General features: G+C 46.7%; 1 protein-coding gene across 1 annotated transcript in view; it reads right to left on the bottom strand.

Annotated features, from left to right (window-relative positions):
* The window catches only part of LOC124035358 (A-kinase anchor protein 13-like), an 80,722-nt gene that overhangs the window by 47,397 nt on the left and 13,721 nt on the right, over nt 1-19,604 (bottom strand). The window contains exons 6-8 of the mRNA XM_046348820.1: nt 10,665-10,696; nt 5,120-5,266; nt 906-1,156 (exon numbers count right to left, since the gene is read on the bottom strand). Of these exons, the coding sequence (XP_046204776.1) occupies nt 906-1,156; nt 5,120-5,266; nt 10,665-10,696 (430 nt within the window). The remainder of the gene's footprint in view (nt 1-905; nt 1,157-5,119; nt 5,267-10,664; nt 10,697-19,604) is intronic.

Below are 19,604 nucleotides of genomic sequence, written 5' to 3'. Positions count from 1 at the left end.
GTGCTGTGGTGTTCTGTGGTGTGGTGTTCTGTGGTGTGGTGTTCTGTTCTGTGGTGTTCTGTAGTGTGGTGTTCTGTAGTGTGGTGTTCTGTTCTGTGGTGTTCTGTAGTGTGGTGTTCTGTAGTGTGGTGTTCTGTTCTGTGGTGTTCTGTAGTGTGGTGTTCTGTAGTGTGGTGTTCTGTTCTGTGGTGTTCTGTAGTGTGGTGTGGTGTTCTGTGGTGTTCTGTAGTGTGGTGTTCTGTTCTGTGGTGTTCTGTAGTGTGGTGTTCTGTAGTGTGGTGTTCTGTAGTGTGGTGTTCTGTAGTGTGGTGTTCTGTAGTGTGGTGTTCTGTAGTGTGGTGTTCTGTAGTGTGGTGTTCTGTTCTGTGGTGTTCTGTTCTGTGGTGTTCTGTAGTGTGTTCTGTGGTGTTCTGTAGTGTGGTGTTCTGTTCTGTGGTGTTCTGTAGTGTGGTGTTCTGTAGTGTGGTGTTCTGTAGTGTTCTGTGGTGTTCTGTTCTGTGGTGTTCTGTAGTGTGGTGTTCTGTAGTGTGGTGTTCTGTAGTGTGGTGTTCTGTAGTGTGGTGTTCTGTAGTGTGGTGTTCTGTGGTGTGTTGTTCTGTGGGGTGGTGTTCTGTGGTGTGGTGTTCTGTGGTGTTCTGTGGTGTAGTGTGGTGTTCTGTGGTGTACTGTGGTGTTCTGTACTGTGGTGTTCTGTACTGTGGTGTTCTGTACTGTGGTGTTCTGTACTGTGGTGTTCTGTGGTGTAGTGTGGTGTTCTGTAGTGTGGTGTTCTGTAGTGTGGTGTTCTGTGGTGTAGTGTTCTGTGGTGTAGTGTGGTGTTCTGTAGTGTAGTGTGGTGTTCTTTAGTGTGGTGTAGTGTCGTGTTCTGTAGTGTTCTGTAGTGTGGGCTCTCTCCCTCCTCCAACCTGTGTCTCCAGGATGTCTCCTATCTTGTTGATGATGAATCCTCTGTCCTCCCCCTCCAGCTGGCTCTCTCTCTTCCTCTCCATGAGACGTGTCAGGAAGGAGGTGTGGAGGTCCAGGAGCTCCCCCAGGGCAGGGAACAGCCTGTCTACTGTCTGAGGTTCCAGCTGCAGCTCCTTCACAAGACCCTTACTGTACACCTCCATCATGATCAGCAGGGTCCTCACGTGGTGCATCTCTGTCTGCATCAACTCTGGAGGAGGAGAAACAGGGAGGGGTTAAAGGTCAGGAGGGGGAGGTACAGGGAGGGGGAGATACAGGGAGGGGTTAAAGGTCAGGAGGGGGAGGTACAGGGAGGGAGAGATACAGGGAGGGGTTAAGGTTAGGAGGGGGAGATACAGGGAGAGAGGGGGTAAAGGTTAGGAGGGGAGATACAGGAAGGGGTTAAAGGTTAGGAGGGGGAGAAACAGGGAGGGGTTAAAGGTTAGGAGGGGGAGATACAGGGAGGGGAGATGCAGGGAGGGGGAGATGCAGGGAGGGGGAGATACAGGGAGGGGTAAAGTTTAGGAGGGGAGATACAGGGAGGGGGAGATGCAGGGAGAGAGGGGTTAAAGGTCAGGGGGGAGGTACAGGGAGGGAGAGATACAGGGAGGGGTTAAGGTTAGGAGGGGGAGATACAGGGAGAGAGGGGGTAAAGGTTAGGAGGGGGAGATACAGGAAGGGGTTAAAGGTTAGGAGGGGGAGAAACAGGGAGGGGTTAAAGGTTAGGAGGGGGAGATACAGGGAGGGGGAGATACAGGGAGGGGGAGATGCAGGGAGGGGAGATACAGGGAGGGGTAAAGTTTAGGAGGGGGAGATACAGGGAGGGGGAGATGCAGGGAGAGAGGGGGTAAAGGTTAGGAGGGGGAGATGCAGGGAGAGAGGGGGTAAAGGTTAGGAGGGGGAGATGCAGGGAGAGAGGGGGTAAAGGTTAGGAGGGGGAGATGCAGGGAGAGAGGGGGTAAAGGTTAGGAGGGGGAGATGCAGGGAGAGAGGGGGTAAAGGTTAGGAGGGGAGATACAGGGAGAGAGGGGTAAAGGTTTGGAGGGGGAGATACAGGGAGAGAGGGGGTAAAGGTTTGGAGGGGAGATGCAGGGAGAGAGGGGGTAAAGGTTAGGAGGGGGAGATGCAGGGAGAGAGGGGGTAAAGGTTAGGAGGGGGATAAACTTAGGGAGATCAGGGTATGTCCAGCTCTAGATAGAGGGGTAGCAGTGCATTGCAACTCTGGATAGAGGGGTAGTGGTGTGCTGTAACTCTAGATAGAGGCATAGTATTGCATTGTAACTCTAGATAGAGGCATAGTATTGCAATGTAACTCTAGATAGAGGGGTATTATTGCCTGGTAATTCTAGATAGAGGGGTAGTAGTATGCTGTAACTCTAGATAGAGGGGTAGTAGTATGCTGTAACTCTAGATAGAGGGGTAGTATTGCAATGTAACTCTAGATAGAGGGTTAGTATTGTATTGTAACTCTAAATAGAGGGGTAGTATGCTGTAACTCTAGATAGAGGGGGTAGTAGTAGATTGTATTGCATTGTAACTCTAAATAGAGGGGTAGTATTGCATTGTAACTCTAGATATAATAGTATGCATTGTAACTCTAGATAGAGGGGTAGTAGTGCATTGTAACTCTAGATAGAGGGGTGGTAGTATGCTGTAACTCTAGATAGAGGGGTAGTACCCTGAGCTGTAACTCTAGATAGAGGAGTATGCTGTAACTCTAGATAGAGGGGTACAGTGTATTGTAACTCTAGATAGGGGGTAGTAGTGTATTGTAACTCTAGATAGAGGGGGTAGTATGCTGTAACTCTAGATAGAGGGGTAGTAGTGAGCTGTAACTCTAGATAGAGGAGTAGTGCATTGTAACTCTAGATATAGGGGTAGTAGTATTGTAACTCTAGATAGAGGGGTAGTAGTGCATTGTAACTCTAGATAGAGGGGTAGTAGTGCATTGTAACTCTAGATAGAGGGGTAGTAGTGCATTTTAACTCTAGATAGAGGGGTAGTAGTGCATTGTAACTCTAGATAGAGGGGTAGTATTGTATTGTAACTCTAGATAGAGGGGTAGTAGTGCATTTTAACTCTAGATAGAGGGGTAGTAGTGCATTGTAACTCTAGATAGAGGGGTAGTATTGTATTGTAACTCTAAATAGAGGGGTAGTATTGCATTGTAACTCTAGATAGAGGGGTAGTATTGCATTGTAACTCTAGATAGAGGGGTAGTAGTATGCTGTAACTCTAGATAGAGGGGTAGTAGTATGCTGTAACTCTAGATAGGAGTAGTAGTGCATTGTAACTCTAGATAGAGGGGTAGTAGTGCATTGTAACTCTTGATAGAGGAGTAGTAGTGCATTGTAACTCTAGATAGAGGGGTAGTAGTGCATTGTAACTCTAGATAGAGGGGTAGTAGTGCATTGTAACTCTAGATAGAGGGGTAGTAGTGCATTTCAACTCTAGATAGAGGGGTAGTAGTGCATTTTAACTCTAGATAGAGGGGTAGTAGTGCATTGTAACTCTAGATAGAGGGGTAGTATTGTATTGTAACTCTAGATAGAGGGGTAGTATTGCATTGTAACTCTAGATAGAGGGGTAGTATTGCATTGTAACTCTAGATAGAGGGGTAGTAGTGCATTGTAACTCTAGATAGAGGGGTAGTAGTGCATTGTAACTCTAGATAGAGGGGTAGTAGTGCATTTCAACTCTAGATAGGGGTAGTGTATTTTAACTCTAGATAGAGGGGTAGTAGTGCATTGTAACTCTAGATAGAGGGGTAGTATTGTATTGTAACTCTAGATAGAGGGGTAGTATTGCATTGTAACTCTAGATAGAGGGGTAGTATTGCATTGTAACTCTAGATAGAGGGGTAGTGGTAGTGCATTGTAACTCTAGATAGAGGGGTGGTAGTGCATTGTAACTCTAGATAGAGGGGTAGTAGTATGCTGTATCTCTAGATAGAGGGCTGGTAGTATACTGTAACTCTAGATAGGAGTAGTAGTGCATTGTAACTCTAGATAGAGGGGTAGTAGTGCATTGTAACTCTTGATAGAGGAGTAGTAGTGTATTGTAACTCTAGATAGAGGAGTAGTAGTGTATTGTAACTCTAGATAGAGGGGTAGTAGTGTATTGTAACTCTAGAAAGAGGGGTAGTAGTGCCTGGTAACTCTAGATAGAGGGGTAGTAGTGCATTGTAACTCTAGATAGAGGGGTAGTAGTGCATTGTAACTCTAGATAGAGGGGTAGTAGTGCCTGGTAACTCTAGATAGAGGGGTGGTAGTGCATTGTAACTCTAGATAGAGGGGTAGTAGTATGCTGTAACTCTAGAAAGAGGGGTAGTGTGCTGTAACTCTAGATAGAGGGGTAGTAGTATGCTGCAACTCTAGATAGAGGAGTAGTGCATTGTAACTCTAGATAGAGGGGTAGTAGTGCCTGGTAGCTCTAGATAGAGGGGTGGTAGTGCATTGTAACTCTAGATAGAGGGGTAGTAGTATGCTGTAACTCTAGAAAGAGGGGTAGTGTGCTGTAACTCTAGATATAGGGGTAGTAGTATGCTGTAACTCTAGATAGAGGGGTAGTTGTGTATTGTAACTCTAGATAGAGGGGTAGTAGTGTATTGTAACTCTAGATAGAGGGGTGGTAGTATGCTGTAACTCTAGATAGAGGGGTAGTAGTGAGCTGTAACTCTAGATAGAGGAGTAGTGCATTGTAACTCTAGATATAGGGGGTAGTAGTATGCTGTAACTCTAGATAGAGGGGTAGTAGTGCATTGTAACTCTAGATAGAGGGGTAGTAGTGCATTGTAACTCTAGATAGAGGGGTAGTAGTGCCTGGTATAATTCAAGGTAGAGTAGGGTACAGTAGCAGTGGTAGGTACAGTAGCAGTGGTAGGTACAGTAGCAGTGGTAGGTACTGTAGGTACTGTAGCAGTGGTAGGAACTGTAGCAGTGGTAGGTACAGTAGCAGTGGTAGGTACAGTAGCAGTGGTAGGTACTGTAGCAGTGGTAGGAACTGTAGCAGTGGTAGGTACAGTAGCAGTGGTAGGTACAGTAGCAGTGGTAGGTACTGTAGGTACTGTAGCAGTGGTAGGTACTGTAGCAGTGGTAGGTACTGTAGCAGTGGTAGGTACAGTAGCAGTGGTAGGTACAGTAGCAGTGGTAGGTACAGTAGCAGTGGTAGGTACCGTAGATGACCTCCTGTCTCTTGATGACGTCCTTCTTCAGATGTTTGAGGAAGTTGCTGTCCATAACGTTGCTCCAGGAGTCTGCTTCCAGCTCTTTCAGGTCTTCCTCAAACTCCCCCATCAGCTGACTGTCAATCATCTCTGTGCCTAGATTATGAAACACAACACTCAGATAGCATTCACAGGTATTTATCTAGACATTATCGTAGACACTATAATCTATAATAATAATATAATTGTGTTTACTATGGACTGTGTGATGATGACTGTGTGGTGATGGTGACTTTGGGTAACGTGTGTGTTTACTATGGACTGGGTGGTGGTGACTGTGGGTAATGTGTGTGTTTACTATGGACTATGTGATGATGACTGTGTGTAACGTGTGTGTGTTTACTATGGACTGTGTGGTGATGGTGACTGTGGGTAATGTGTGTGTTTACTATGGACTATGTGATGATGACTGTGGGTAACGTGTGTGTTTACTATGGACTGTGTGGTGATGGTGACTGTGGGTAATGTGTGTGTTTACTATGGACTATGTGATGGTGACTGTGGGTAATGTGTGTGTTTACTATGGACTGTGTGGTGGTGACTGTGATGGTGACTGTGGGTTACGTGTGTGTGTGTTTACTATGGACTATGTGATGGTGACTGTGGGTAATGTGTGTGTTTACTATGGACTGTGTGGTGGTGACTGTGGGTAATGTGTGTGTTTACTATGGACTGTGTGGTGGTGACTGGGGGTAACGTGTGTGTTTACTATGGACTGTGTGGTGGTGACTGTGTGGTGGTGACTGTGTGGTGGTGACTGTGTGGTGGTGACTGTGGGTAATGTGTGTGTTTACTATGGACTGTGTGGTGGTGACTGTGGGTAACGTGTGTGTTTACTATGGACTGTGTGGTGGTGACTGTGGGTAATGTGTGTGTTTACTATGGACTGTGTGGTGGTGACTGTGTGGTGATGGTGACTGTGGGTTACGTGTGTGTGTGTTTACTATGGACTATGTGATGATGACTTGGGTGGGTTTACTATGGACTGTGTGTGTTTACTATGGACTGTGTGGTGGTGACTGGGGGTAACGTGTGTGTTTACTATGGACTATGTGATGATGACTGTGGGTAACGTGTGTGTTTACTATGGACTATGTGATGATGACTGTGGGTAAATGTGTGTGTTTACTATGGACTGTGTGATGGTGACTGTGGGTAACGTGTGTGTTTACTATGGACTGTGTGGTGGTGACTGTGGGTAACGTGTGTGTTTACTATGGACTATGTGATGGTGACTGTGGGTAACGTGTGTGTTTACTATGGACTATGTGATGGTGACTGTGGGTTACGTGTGTGTGTTTACTATGGACTATGTGATGGTGACTGTGGGTTACGTGTGTGTGTTTACTATGGACTATGTGATGGTGACTGTGTGGTGGTGACTGGGGGTAACGTGTGTGTGTGTTTACTATGGACTGTGTGGTGGTGACTGTGGGTAACGTGTGTGTGTGTGTTTACTATGGACTGTGTGGTGGTGACTGTGGGTAACGTGTGTGTGTGTTTACTATGGACTGTGTGGTGGTGACTGTGGGTAACGTGTGTGTGTGTTTACTATGGACTGTGTGGTGGTGACTGGGGGTAACGTGTGTGTTTTACTATGGACTGTGTGATGATGACTTTGGGTGTGTGTGTGTTTACTATGGACTGTGTGGTGGTGACTTTGTGTGTGTGTTTACTATGGACTGTGTGGTGGTGACTGGGGGTAACGTGTGTGTGTTTACTATGGACTGTGTGATGGTGACTGTGGGTAACGTGTGTGTTTACTATGGACTGTGTGGTGGTGACTGTGGGTGGTGGTGGACTGTGTGATGGTGACTGTGGGTAACGTGTGTGTTTACTATGGTGTGTGGTGACTGTGGGTTACGTGTGTGTGTTTACTATGGACTGTGTGTGGTGACTGGGGTAACGTGTGTGTGTTTACTATGGACTATGTGATGGTGACTGTGTGGTGGTGACTGGGGGTAACGTGTGTGTGTGTTTACTATGGACTGTGTGGTGGTGACTGTGGGTAACGTGTGTGTGTGTTTACTATGGACTGTGTGGTGGTGACTGTGGGTAACGTGTGTGTGTGTTTACTATGGACCGTGTGGTGGTGACTGGGGGTAACGTGTGTGTGTGTTTACTATGGACTGTGTGGTGGTGACTGTGTGGTGGTGACTGTGTGGTGGTGACTGTGGGTAACGTGTGTTTACTATGGACTGTGTGGTGGTGACTGTGTGGTGGTGACTGTGTGGTGGTGACTGTGTGGTGGTGACTGTGTGGTGGTGACTGTTGGTGACTGGGGGTAACGTGTGTGTTTACTATGGACTGTGTGGTGGTGACTGTGTGGTGGTGACTGTGTGGTGGTGACTGGGGGTAACGTGTGTGTTTACTATGGACTGTGTGGTGGTGACTGGGGGTAACGTGTGTGTTTACTATGGACTGTGTGGTGGTGACTGTGTGGTGGTGACTGTGTGGTGGTGACTGTGTGGTGGTGACTGGGGGTAACATGTGTGTTTACTATGGACTGTGTGGTGGTGACTGGGAGTTACGTGTGTGTGTTTACTATGGACTGTGTGGTGGTGACTGGTGGTAACGTGTGTGTTTACTATGGACTGTGTGGTGGTGACTGGGGGTAATGTGTGTGTTTACTATGGACTGTGTGGTGGTGACTGTGTGTGTTTACTATGGACTGTGTGGTGGTGACTAACGTGTGTGTTTACTATCGACCGTGTGGTGGTCTGTAGTAGTGTTCTGGTCTAGTCTATAGTAGTGTTCTGGGCTGGTCTATAGTAGTGTTCTGGTCTATAGTAGTGGTCTGGTCTATAGTAGTGGTCTGGTCTATAGTAGTGGTCTGGTCTATAGTAGTGGTCTGGTCTATAGTAGTGGTCTGGTCTATAGTAGTGGTCTGGTCTATAGTAGTGGTCTGGTCTATAGTAGTGGTCTGGTCTTTGGTAGTGGTCTGGTCTATAGTAGTGGTCTGGTCTATAGTAGTGGTCTGGTCTATAGTAGTGGTCTGGTCTATAGTAGTGGTCTGGTCTATAGTAGTGGTCTGGTCTATAGTAGTGGTCTGGTCTATAGTAGTGGTCTGGTCTTTATAGTAGTGGTCTGGTCTATGGTAGTGGTCTGGTCTATGGTAGTGGTCTGGTCTATGGTAGTGGTCTGGTCTATAGTTGTGTTCTGGTCTATAGTTGTGTTCTGGTCTATAGTAGTGTTCTGGTCTATAGTAGTGTTCTGGTCTGGTCTATAGTAGTGGTCTGGTCTATAGTAGTGGTCTGGTCTATAGTAGTGGTCTGGTCTATAGTAGTGGTCTGGTCTATAGTAGTGGTCTGGTCTATAGTAGTGGTCTGGTCTTTGGTAGTGGTCTGGTCTATAGTAGTGGTCTGGTCTATAGTAGTGGTCTGGTCTATAGTAGTGGTCTGGTCTATAGTAGTGGTCTGGTCTATAGTAGTGGTCTGGTCTATAGTAGTGTCTGGTCTATAGTGGTCTGGTCTATAGTAGTGGTCTGGTCTATAGTAGTGGTCTGGTCTATAGTAGTGGTCTGGTCTTTAGTAGTGGTCTGGTCTAGTAGTAGTGGTCTGGTCTATAGTAGTGGTCTGGTCTATAGTAGTGTTCTGGTCTGTGTTCTGGTCTATAGTAGTGTTCTGGTCTGGTCTATAGTAGTGTTCTGGTCTGGTCTATAGTAGTGGTCTGGTCTATAGTAGTGGTCTGGTCTATAGTAGTGGTCTGGTCTATAGTAGTGGTCTGGTCTATAGTAGTGGTCTGGTCTGGTCTATAGTAGTGGTCTGGTCTATAGTAGTGGTCTGGTCTATAGTAGTGGTCTGGTCTATAGTAGTGGTCTGGTCTATAGTAGTGGTCTGGTCTATAGTAGTGGTCTGGTCTATAGTAGTGGTCTGGTCTATAGTAGTGTTCTGGTCTATAGTAGTGGTCTGGTCTATAGTAGTGTTCTGGTCTGGTCTATAGTAGTGGTCTGGTCTATAGTAGTGGTCTGGTCTATAGTAGTGGTCTGGTCTATAGTAGTGGTCTGGTCTATAGTAGTCTGGTCTTTGGTAGTGGTCTGGTCTATAGTAGTGGTCTGGTCTATAGTAGTGGTCTGGTCTATAGTAGTGGTCTGGTCTATAGTAGTGGTCTGGTCTATAGTAGTGGTCTGGTCTATAGTAGTGGTCTGGTCTATAGTAGTGGTCTGGTCTATAGTAGTGGTCTGGTCTTGGTAGTGGTCTGGTCTATGGTAGTGTGGTCTGGTCTGGTCTATAGTAGTGTCTGGTCTATAGTTGTGTTCTGGTCTATAGTTGTGTTCTGGTCTGGTCTATAGTAGTGTTCTGGTCTGGTCTATAGTAGTGGTCTGGTCTGGTCTGGTCTATAGTAGTGGTCTGGTCTATAGTAGTGGTCTGGTCTATAGTAGTGGTCTGGTCTATAGTAGTGGTCTGGTCTTTGGTAGTGGTCTGGTCTATAGTAGTGGTCTGGTCTATAGTAGTGGTCTGGTCTATAGTAGTGGTCTGGTCTATAGTAGTGGTCTGGTCTATAGTAGTGGTCTGGTCTATTGTAGTGGTCTGGTCTATAGTAGTGGTCTGGTCTATAGTAGTGGTCTGGTCTTTGGTAGTGGTCTGGTCTATAGTAGTGGTCTGGTCTTTGGTAGTGGTCTGGTCTATGGTAGTGGTCTGGTCTATAGTTGTGGTCTGGTCTATAGTTGTGTTCTGGTCTATAGTTGTGTTCTGGTCTATAGTAGTGTTCTGGTCTGGTCTATAGTAGTGGTCTGGTCTATAGTAGTGGTCTGGTCTATAGTAGTGGTCTGGTCTATAGTAGTGGTCTGGTCTATAGTAGTGGTCTGGTCTATAGTAGTGTTCTGGTCTATAGTAGTGTTCTGGTCTGGTCTATAGTAGTGGTCTGGTCTATAGTAGTGGTCTGGTCTATAGTAGTGGTCTGGTCTATAGTAGTGTTCTGGTCTATAGTAGTGTTCTGGTCTATAGTAGTGTTCTGGTCTGGTCTATAGTAGTGTTCTGGTCTGATCTATAGTAGTGGTCTGGTCTATAGTAGTGGTCTGGTCTATAGTAGTGGTCTGGTCTATAGTAGTGGTCTGGTCTATAGTAGTGGTCTGGTCATAGTAGTGTTCTGGTCTATAGTAGCTCTATAGTAGTGTTCTGGACATAGTAGTGGGTCTATAGTAGTGAGGTCTGGTCTATAGTAGTGTTCTGGTCTGGTCTATAGTAGTGTTCTGGACTATAGTAGTGTTCTGGTCTGGTCTATAGTAGAGTCTGGTCTATAGTAGTGTTCTGGTCTGGTCTATAGTAGTGGTCTGGTCTATAGTAGTGGTCTGGTCTATAGTAGTCTATATTAGGGAACTAAACAGGAAATAGGGTGCCATTTGAGATGCATTTAAAGACACAAAGCTGTTAGTCAGGATCCATAGTTGTTGAGAGATTAGTAAGAGAGAACAGAGATGTGAGTGACTCTGTAGATTCATTGACCAGGTTGGTCTTGCACAGAGAGTCAGTAGAATGGGACAGGTACCGGATACCCTTGATAGGCATGTCATCAAACACCTGGTGACTGGAGAGAGGAAACAGAGAGAGAGGACATAGAGAGAGGACAGAGAGAGAGAGGAAACAGAGAGAGAGGACATAGAGAGAGGACACAGAGAGAGGAGACAGAGAGAGGAGAGAGGACACAGAGAGAGGACACAGAGAGAGGACACAGAGAGAGGACACAGAGAGAGGACAGAGGGAGAGGACAGTGAGAGAGGACAGTGAGAGAGGACAGTGAGAGAGGACAGAGAGAGAGGACAGAGAGAGAGGACAGAGAGAGAGGACAGAGAGAGAGGACAGAGAGAGAGGACAGAGAGAGAGGACAGAGAGAGAGGGGACATTGAGAGAGAGAGAGAGAGAGAGAGAGAGAGAGGAAACAGAGAGAGAGAGGAAACAGAGAGGAGAGAGAAGAAACAGAGAGAGAGGAAACAGAGAGAGAGGACACAGAGAGAGGACACAGAGAGAGAGAGAGAGAGAGAGAGAGAGGGGACAGAGAGAGAGGAAACAGAGAGAGAGAGAGAGAGAGAGTCAGTCAGTAGAATGGGACAGGTACTGTATACCCTTGATAGGCATGTCAAACACCTGGTGACTGGAGAGAGGAAACAGAGAGAGAGGACATAGAGACAGAGACAGAGACAGAGACAGAGACAGAGACAGAGAATGGGACAGGTACTGTATACCCTTGATAGGCATGTCATCAGAGAGAGAGAGAACATAGAGACAGAGACAGAGAGAGACAGAGACAGAGAGAGAGAGAGAGAGTCAGTAGAATGGGACAGGTACTGTATACCCTTGATAGGCATGTCAAACACCTGGGAGCTCATGTATTAATATTAGAAGCTATTCTCAAAATACTACTATTGTTTACTCAGAAATAAAATGATAAGTAGAAAACATCCAATTAACTTCACAGATCTTCATTGTAAAGGGTTTAAACACTGTTTCCCATGCTTTTTCAATGAACCATAAACAATTAATGAACATGCACCTGTGGAACGGTCGTTAAGACACTAACAGCTTACAGATGGTAGGCAATTAAGGTCACAGTTATGAAAACTTAGGACACTAAGGAGGCCTTTCTACTGACTCTGAAAAACACCAAAAGAAAGATGCCCGGGGTCCTTGCTCATCTGCATGAACGTGCCTTAGGCATGAGGACTGCAGATGTGGCCAGGGCAATAATTTGCAATGTCCGCACTGTGACACACCTAAGACGGCGCTACAGGGAGACAGGATGGACAGGTGATCGTCCTCGCAGTGGCAGACCACGTGTAACATCACACCTGCAGGACAGGTACAGGATGGTAACAACAACTGCCCGAGTTACACCAGGAATGTACAATCCCTCCATCAGTGCTCAGACTGTCCGCAATAGGCTGAGAGAGGCTGGACTGAGGGATTGTAGGACTGTTGTAAGTCAGGTCCTCACCAGACATCACCGGCAACAACGTCGCCTATGGGCACAAACCCACCATCGCTGGACCAGACAGGACTGACAAAAAAGTGCTCTTCACTGACGAGTCACTGTTTTGTCTCACCAGGGGTGATGGTCGGAATCGTGTTTATCGATGACAGAATTGAGTGCCGGGGCGGTAGTCATTTAGTTCAGTTATCTTTGCCTTTGTGGGTACAGGAACAAATGATAGCCATCTTGAAGCATGTAGGGACAATAGACTGGGATAGGGAGCGGTTGAAAATGTCTGTAAACGCACCGTAAACACACCAGCCACACATGCTCTGAGGACGCGGCTAGGGATGCCGTCTGGGACAGCAGCCTTCTGAGGGTTAACACATTTAAATGTTTTCCTCGCATCAGCCATGGAGAAGGGAAGGGGGAGAGGGGGACGCAGTCCTTGTTAGCGGGCTGGGATTGTGGCACTGTATTATCCTCAAAGCGGGCAAAGAAGTTGTTTAGTTTGTCTGGAAGCGTGACGTCGGTTTCCGTGACGTGGCTGGTTTTCTTTTTGTAGTCCGTGATTTCCTGTAGACCCTGCCACATACTTCTCGTGTCTGAGCCATTGAATTGAGAATCCGCCTTGTTGCTGTACTGGCATTTCGCTTGTTTGATTGCCTTGCGGAGGGAGTACCTACACTGTTTATATTCAGTCATATTTCCAGACCTCTTTAAATAAGGTGGATCACGCTTTCAGTTTTGTGCGAATGCCGCCTTCCATCCACGGTTTCTGGTTAGAGTACGTTTTAATAGTCACAGTGGGTACAACATCTCCAATGCACTTCTTTATAATTGTCAGCATATAGGTCAATGTTGTTCTCTGCGGCTGAGCTGAAAATATTCCAGTCCGAGTGATCAAAACAATCTTGAAGCGTGGCTTCCGATTGGTCTGACCAGCGTTGAATGGTTCTCGTCACTGGTAAACCCTGTTTGAGTTTCTGCCTATAAGACGATAGGAGCAAGATGGCGTCGTGGTCGGTTTTGCCGAAGGGAGGGCGGGGGAGGGCTTTGTAAGCATCGCGGAAGTTTTGCCCTTGCATGTAGCATAATCAATATGTTGGAAGAATTTAGGTAGACTTGTTCTCAAATTTGCTTTGTTAAAATCCCCAGCTACAATAAATGCAGCCTCAGGATATATGGTTTCCAGTTTACATAGTTCCGTGATGTCCGCCTTGCTGTCTGCTTGAGGGGGAATCTACACAGCTGTGACTATAACGGAAGATAATTCTCTTGGTAGGTAAAATGGCCGGCATTTGATTGTAAGGAATTTGGGTGAGCAGAAGGACTTGAGTTCCTGAATGTCGTTATGATTACACAATGAGTCGTTAATCATAAAGAATACACCCAAACCCTTCTTCTTGCCAGACAGGTGTTCATCTCTATCGGCGCGATGCATGGAGAAGCCCAGTGGCTGAACCGATTCCAACAACATATGTTTCCGTGAAGCAGAGAATGTTACAATCCCTGATGTCTCTCTTAGCATTTATGAACATTTGAACATCTTGGCCATGTTCTGTTATAATCTCTACCCGGCACAGCCAGAAGAGGACTGGCCACCCCTCATAGCCTGGTTCATTTCTAGGTTTCTTCCTAGGTTTTGGCCTTTCTAGGGTGTTTTTCCTAGCCACCGTGCTTCTACACCTGCATTGCTTGCTGTTTGGGGTTTTAGGCTGGGGTTCTGTACAGCACTTTGAGATATCAGCTGATGTAAGGGCTATATAAATACATTTGATTTGATGTCTATATTTGATGTCTTCCGGGTTGGAGTGAGCGGTCGCATCCGCACTTCGCTCCGCAGGTAGTATTACTTTTTCATTACATTTCATTACATTTCATTATAGTACAACGGTTTGATTTGTCTAATCTTAGCAATTTCTTCTTAGCTAGCTACATAGCCGTCTTTGTATCAAAGATAATTGCGTAATTATCGTATTTCGTCGTCCTAACGTAGTCTTCACTGCTCTGCCCAGCAGCTAGCCAGCTAGCAAACGTCCACCGATTAGCAGCACTGTAGAAACTATTACACTCAACTGAACGACTTGATTAGTGTAGTGTTAGCTAGCTACATAGCTGTCTTTGCTGTCTTCGTATCCAAGATAATTGTGTAGTTTAGAGTGTGTAGTCTTAGAGTGATTATCTTAATTTACTGAGGTTAGCTAGCCAGCTATTTGTCATCCTTAACGTAGGAGACACTGCTAGCTAGCCAACAGCTAGCCAACGTATACCGAATAGAACTTCCCCACTCAACAACCCGGTCGCATTCCGCTTCGCTCCACAGGTAGTATCACATTTTCACTTAATTTCATTACAGTACAACGGTTTGATTTGTTTGATCGTAGCTAGCTACATAGCTAGCTACATAGCAGTCTTTGTATCAAAGATAATTGTGTAGTCTAGAGCGACTTTCTAGGTTAGCTAGCCAGCTATTGTCGTTCTTTTAACGCAACGTAACGTAATCAACACTGCTAGCTAGCCAGCTAGCCCCCGAATAGCAGCACTGTAGAAACTATTACACTCAACGGAACGACTTGATTAGTGTAGTGTCAACAACGCAGCCACTGCCAGCTAGCCTACTTCAGCAGTACTGTATCATTTTAATCATTTTAGTCAATAAGATTCTTGCTACGTAAGCTTAACTTTCTGAACATTCGAGACGTGTAGTCCACTTGTCATTCCAATCTCCTTTGCATTAGTGTAGCCTCTTCTGTAGCCTGTCAACTATGTGTCTGTCTATCCCTGTTCTCTCCTCTCTGCACAGACCATACAAACGCTCCACACCGCGTGGCCGTGGCCACCCTAATCTGGTGGTCCCAGCGCGCACGACCCACGTGGAGTTCCAGGTCTCCGGTAGCCTCTGGAACTGCCGATCTGCGGCCAACAAGGCAGAGTTCATCTCAGCCTATGCCTCCCTCCAGTCCCTCGACTTCTTGGCACTGACGGAAACATGGATCACCACAGACAACACTGCTACTCCTACTGCTCTCTCTTCGTCCGCCCACGTGTTCTCGCACACCCCGAGAGCTTCTGGTCAGCGGGGTGGTGGCACCGGGATCCTCATCTCTCCCAAGTGGTCATTCTCCCTTTCTCCCTTTACCCATCTGTCTATCGCCTCCTTTGAATTCCATGCTGTCACAGTTACCAGCCCTTTCAAGCTTAACATCCTTATCATTTATCGCCCTCCAGGTTCCCTCGGAGAGTTCATCAATGAGCTTGATGCCTTGATAAGCTCCTTTCCTGAGGACGGCTCACCTCTCACAGTTCTGGGCGACTTTAACCTCCCCACGTCTACCTTTGACTCATTCCTCTCTGCCTCCTTCTTTCCACTCCTCTCCTCTTTTGACCTCACCCTCTCACCTTCCCCCTACTCACAAGGCAGGCAATACGCTCGACCTCATCTTTACTAGATGCTGTTCTTCCACTAACCTCATTGCAACTCCCCTCCAAGTCTCCGACCACTACCTTGTATCCTTTTCCCTCTCGCTCTCATCCAACACCTCCCACACTGCCCCTACTCGGATGGTATCGCGCTGTCCCAACCTTCGCTCTCTCTCCCCCGCTACTCTCTCCTCTTCCATCCTATCATCTCTTCCCTCTGCTCAAACCTTCTCCAACCTATCTCCTGATTCTGCCTCCTCAACCCTCCTCTCCTCCCTTTCTGCATCCTTTGACTCTCTATGTCCCCTATCCTCCAGGCCGGCTCGGTCCTCCCCTCCCGCTCCGTGGCTCGACGACTCATTGCGAGCTCACAGAACAGGGCTCCGCGCAGCCGAGCGGAAATGGAGGAAAACTCGCCTCCCTGCGGACCTGGCATCCTTTCGCTCCCTCCTCTCTACATTTTCCTCCTCTGTCTCTGCTGCTAAAGCCACTTTCTACCACTCTAAATTCCAAGCATCTGCCTCTAACCCTAGGAAGCTCTTTGCCACCTTCTCCTCCCTCCTGAATCCTCCCCCCCCCAGACTGAAGTAGAGGTGCCAGTATCAGAGACGGAGGCCCAGACTGAAGTAGAGGTGCCTGTGTCAGAGACGGAGGCCCAGACTGAAGTAGAGGTGCCCGTGTCAGAGACGGAGGCCCAGACTGAAGTAGAGGTGCCCGTGTCAGAGACGGAGGCCCAGACTGAAGTAGAGATGCCTGTGTCAGAGACGGAGGCTCAGTAAAAATAAATCACGGCTACAAAGAGAGGACCATTAGGGTTGGGTTGGGTTAGAGTCAGGGTTAGGGTTGGAGTCAGGGTTGGGTTAGAGTCAGGGTTAGGAACAGGGTCAGGGTCAGATTTAAGGTTAGTGTCAGGATTAGGGACATGTGCAGGATTAAGAACAGGGTCATAACCACCTTCCGGAGACACCTGAAACCCCACCTCTTTAAGGAATACCTAGGATAGGATAAGTAATCCTTCTCACCCCCCTTTAAGATTTAGATGCACTATTGTAAAGTGACTGTTCTACTGGATGTCATAAGGTGAATGCACCAATTTGTAAGTCGCTCTGGATAAGAGCGTCTGCTAAATGACTTAAATGTAATGTAATGTAATGAGTCAGGGTTATGATTAGGAACAGGGTCAGGGTTTGAGTCAGGGTTATGGTTAGGAACAGGGTCAGCGTTTGAGTCAGGGTTATGGTGAAGAACAGGGTCAGGGTTTGAGTCAGGGTTATGATTAGGAACAGGGTCAGGGTTTGAGTCAGGGTTATGATTAGGAACAGGGTCAGGGTCAGAGTTAGGATGATGGTTAGGTTTTGGTTTAAGAACAGGCTCAGGGTTAGGGTTAGGGATAGGTTTTGGTTTAAGAACAGGCTCAGGGTCAGGGATAGGTTTTGGTTTAAGAACAGGCTCAGGGTTAGGGTTAGGGATAGGTTTTGGTTTAAGAACAGGCTCAGGGTTAGGGTTAGGGATAGGTTTTGGTTTAAGAACAGGCTCAGGCTCAGGGTTAGGGTTAGGTTTTGGTTTAAGAACAGGCTCAGGCTCAGGGTTAGGGATAGGTTTTGGTTTAAGAACAGGCTCAGGGTTAGGGTTAGGGATAGGTTTTGGTTTAAGAACAGGCTCAGGCTCAGGGTTAGGGATAGGTTTTGGTTTAAGAACAGGCTCAGGCTCAGGGTTAGGGATAGGTTTTGGTTTAAGAACAGGCTCAGGGTTAGGGTTAGGGTTAGGGATAGGTTTAAGAACAGGCTCAGGGTTAGGGTTAGGGTTAGGGATAGGTTTTGGTTTAAGAACAGGCTCAGGGTTAGGGTTAGGGTTAGGGATAGGTTTAAGAACAGGCTCAGGGTTAGGGTTAGGGTTAGGGATAGGTTTAAGAACAGGCTCAGGGTTAGGGTTAGGGATAGGTTTTGGGTTAAGAACAGGCTCAGGGTCAGGGATAGGTTTTGGTTTAAGAACAGGCTCAGGGTTAGGGATAGGTTTTGGTTTAAGAACAGGCTCAGGGTTAGGGTTAGGGATAGGTTTTGGTTTAAGAACAGGCTCAGGGTTAGGGTTAGGGATAGGTTTTGGTTTAAGAACAGGCTCAGGGTTAGGGTTAGGGATAGGTTTTGGGGATAGGGTTTTGGTTAGGGATAGGTTTTGGTTTAAGAACAGGCTCAGGGTTAGGGATAGGTTTTGGTTTAAGAACAGGCTCAGGGTTAGGGATAGGTTTTGGTTAAGAACAGGCTCAGGGTCAGGGTTAGGGTTAGGTTTTGGTTTAAGAACAGGCTCAGGGTTAGGGTTAGGGATAGGTTTGGGTTTAAGAACAGGCTCAGGGTCAGTTTTGGGATAGGGTTAGGGTTAGGGATAGGTTTGGTTTAAGAACAGGCTCAGGGTTAGGGTTAGGGATAGGTTTTGGTTTAAGAACAGGCTCAGGGTTAGGGTTAGGGATAGGTTTTGGTTTAAGAACAGGCTCAGGGTTAGGGTTAGGGATAGGTTTTGGTTTAAGAACAGGCTCAGGGTTAGGGTTAGGGATAGGTTTTGGTTTAAGAACAGGCTCAGGGTTAGGGTTAGGGATAGGTTTTGGTTTAAGAACAGGCTCAGGGTTAGGGTTAGGGATAGGTTTTGGTTTAAGAACAGGCTCAGGGTTAGGGTTTTGGTTTAAGAACAGGCTCAGGGTTTTTAAGAACAGGCTCAGGGTTAGGGTTAGGGATAGGTTTTGGTTTAAGAACAGGCTCAGGGTTAGGGTTAGGAGTAAGGTTAGGGATAGGTTTTGGTTTAAGAACAGGCTCAGGGTTAGGGTTAGGGATAGGTTTTGGTTTAAGAACAGGCTCAGGGTTAGGGATATGGTTAGGGATAGGTTTGGGTTTAAGAACAGGCTCAGGGTCAGGGATAGGTTTTGGTTTAAGAACAGGCTCAGGGTCAGGGTTAGGGATAGGTTTTGGTTTAAGAACAGGCTCAGGGTTAGGGTTAGGGATAGGTTTTGGTTTAAGAACAGGCTCAGGGTTAGGGTTAGGGATAGGTTTTGGTTTAAGAACAGGCTCAGGGTTAGGGTTAGGGATAGGTTTTGGTTTAAGAACAGGCTCAGGGTCAGGGTTAGGGCTCAGGGTTAGGGTTAGGGTTTATAGGTTTTGGTTTAAGAACAGGCTCAGGTTTTGGGTTAGAACAGGTTAGGGATAGGTTTTGGTTTAAGAACAGGCTCAGGGTTAGGGTTAGGGATAGGTTTTGGTTTAAGAACAGGCTCAGGGTTAGGGTTAGGGATAGGTTTTGGTTTAAGAACAGGCTCAGGGTTAGGGTTAGGGATAGGTTTTGGTTTAAGAACAGGCTCAGGGTTAGGGTTAGGGATAGGTTTTGGTTTAAGAACAGGCTCAGGGTTAGGGTTAGGGATAGGTTTTGGTTTAAGAACAGGCTCAGGGTTAGGGTTAGGGATAGGTTTTGGTTTAAGAACAGGCTCAGGGTTAGGGATAGGTTTTGGTTTAAGAACAGGCTCAGGGTTAGGGTTAGGGATAGGTTTTGGTTTAAGAACAGGCTCAGGGTTAGGGTTAGGGATAGGTTTTGGTTTAAGAACAGGCTCAGGGTTAGGGTTAGGGATAGGTTTTGGTTTAAGAACAGGCTCAGGGTTAGGGTTAGGGATATGGTTAGGGATAGGTTTGGGTTTAAGAACAGGCTCAGGGTCAGGGATAGGTTTTGGTTTAAGAACAGGCTCAGGGTCAGGGTTAGGGATAGGTTTTGGTTTAAGAACAGGCTCAGGGTTAGGGTTAGGGATAGGTTTTGGTTTAAGAACAGGCTCAGGGTTAGGGTTAGGGATAGGTTTTGGTTTAAGAACAGGCTCAGGGTTAGGGTTAGAACAGGATAGGTTTTGGTTTAAGAAACAGGCTCAGGGTTAGGGGTTAGGGATTTTGGTTAAAGAACAGGCTCAGGGTTAGGGTTAGGGATAGGTTTTGGTTTAAGAACAGGCTCAGGGTTAGGGTTAGGGATAGGTTTTGGTTTAAGAACAGGCTCAGGGTTAGGGTTAGGTTTTGGTTTAAGAACAGGCTCAGGGTTAGGGATAGGTTTTGGTTTAAGAACAGGCTCAGGGTTAGGGTTAGGGATA

This window comes from Oncorhynchus gorbuscha, linkage group LG05 (assembly GCF_021184085.1).
Source record: "Oncorhynchus gorbuscha isolate QuinsamMale2020 ecotype Even-year linkage group LG05, OgorEven_v1.0, whole genome shotgun sequence".
NCBI lineage: Eukaryota > Metazoa > Chordata > Actinopteri > Salmoniformes > Salmonidae > Oncorhynchus > Oncorhynchus gorbuscha.
The sequence above is the reverse complement of the archived record's forward strand: the minus strand, read 5'-3'. Positions and strand labels throughout refer to the sequence as shown.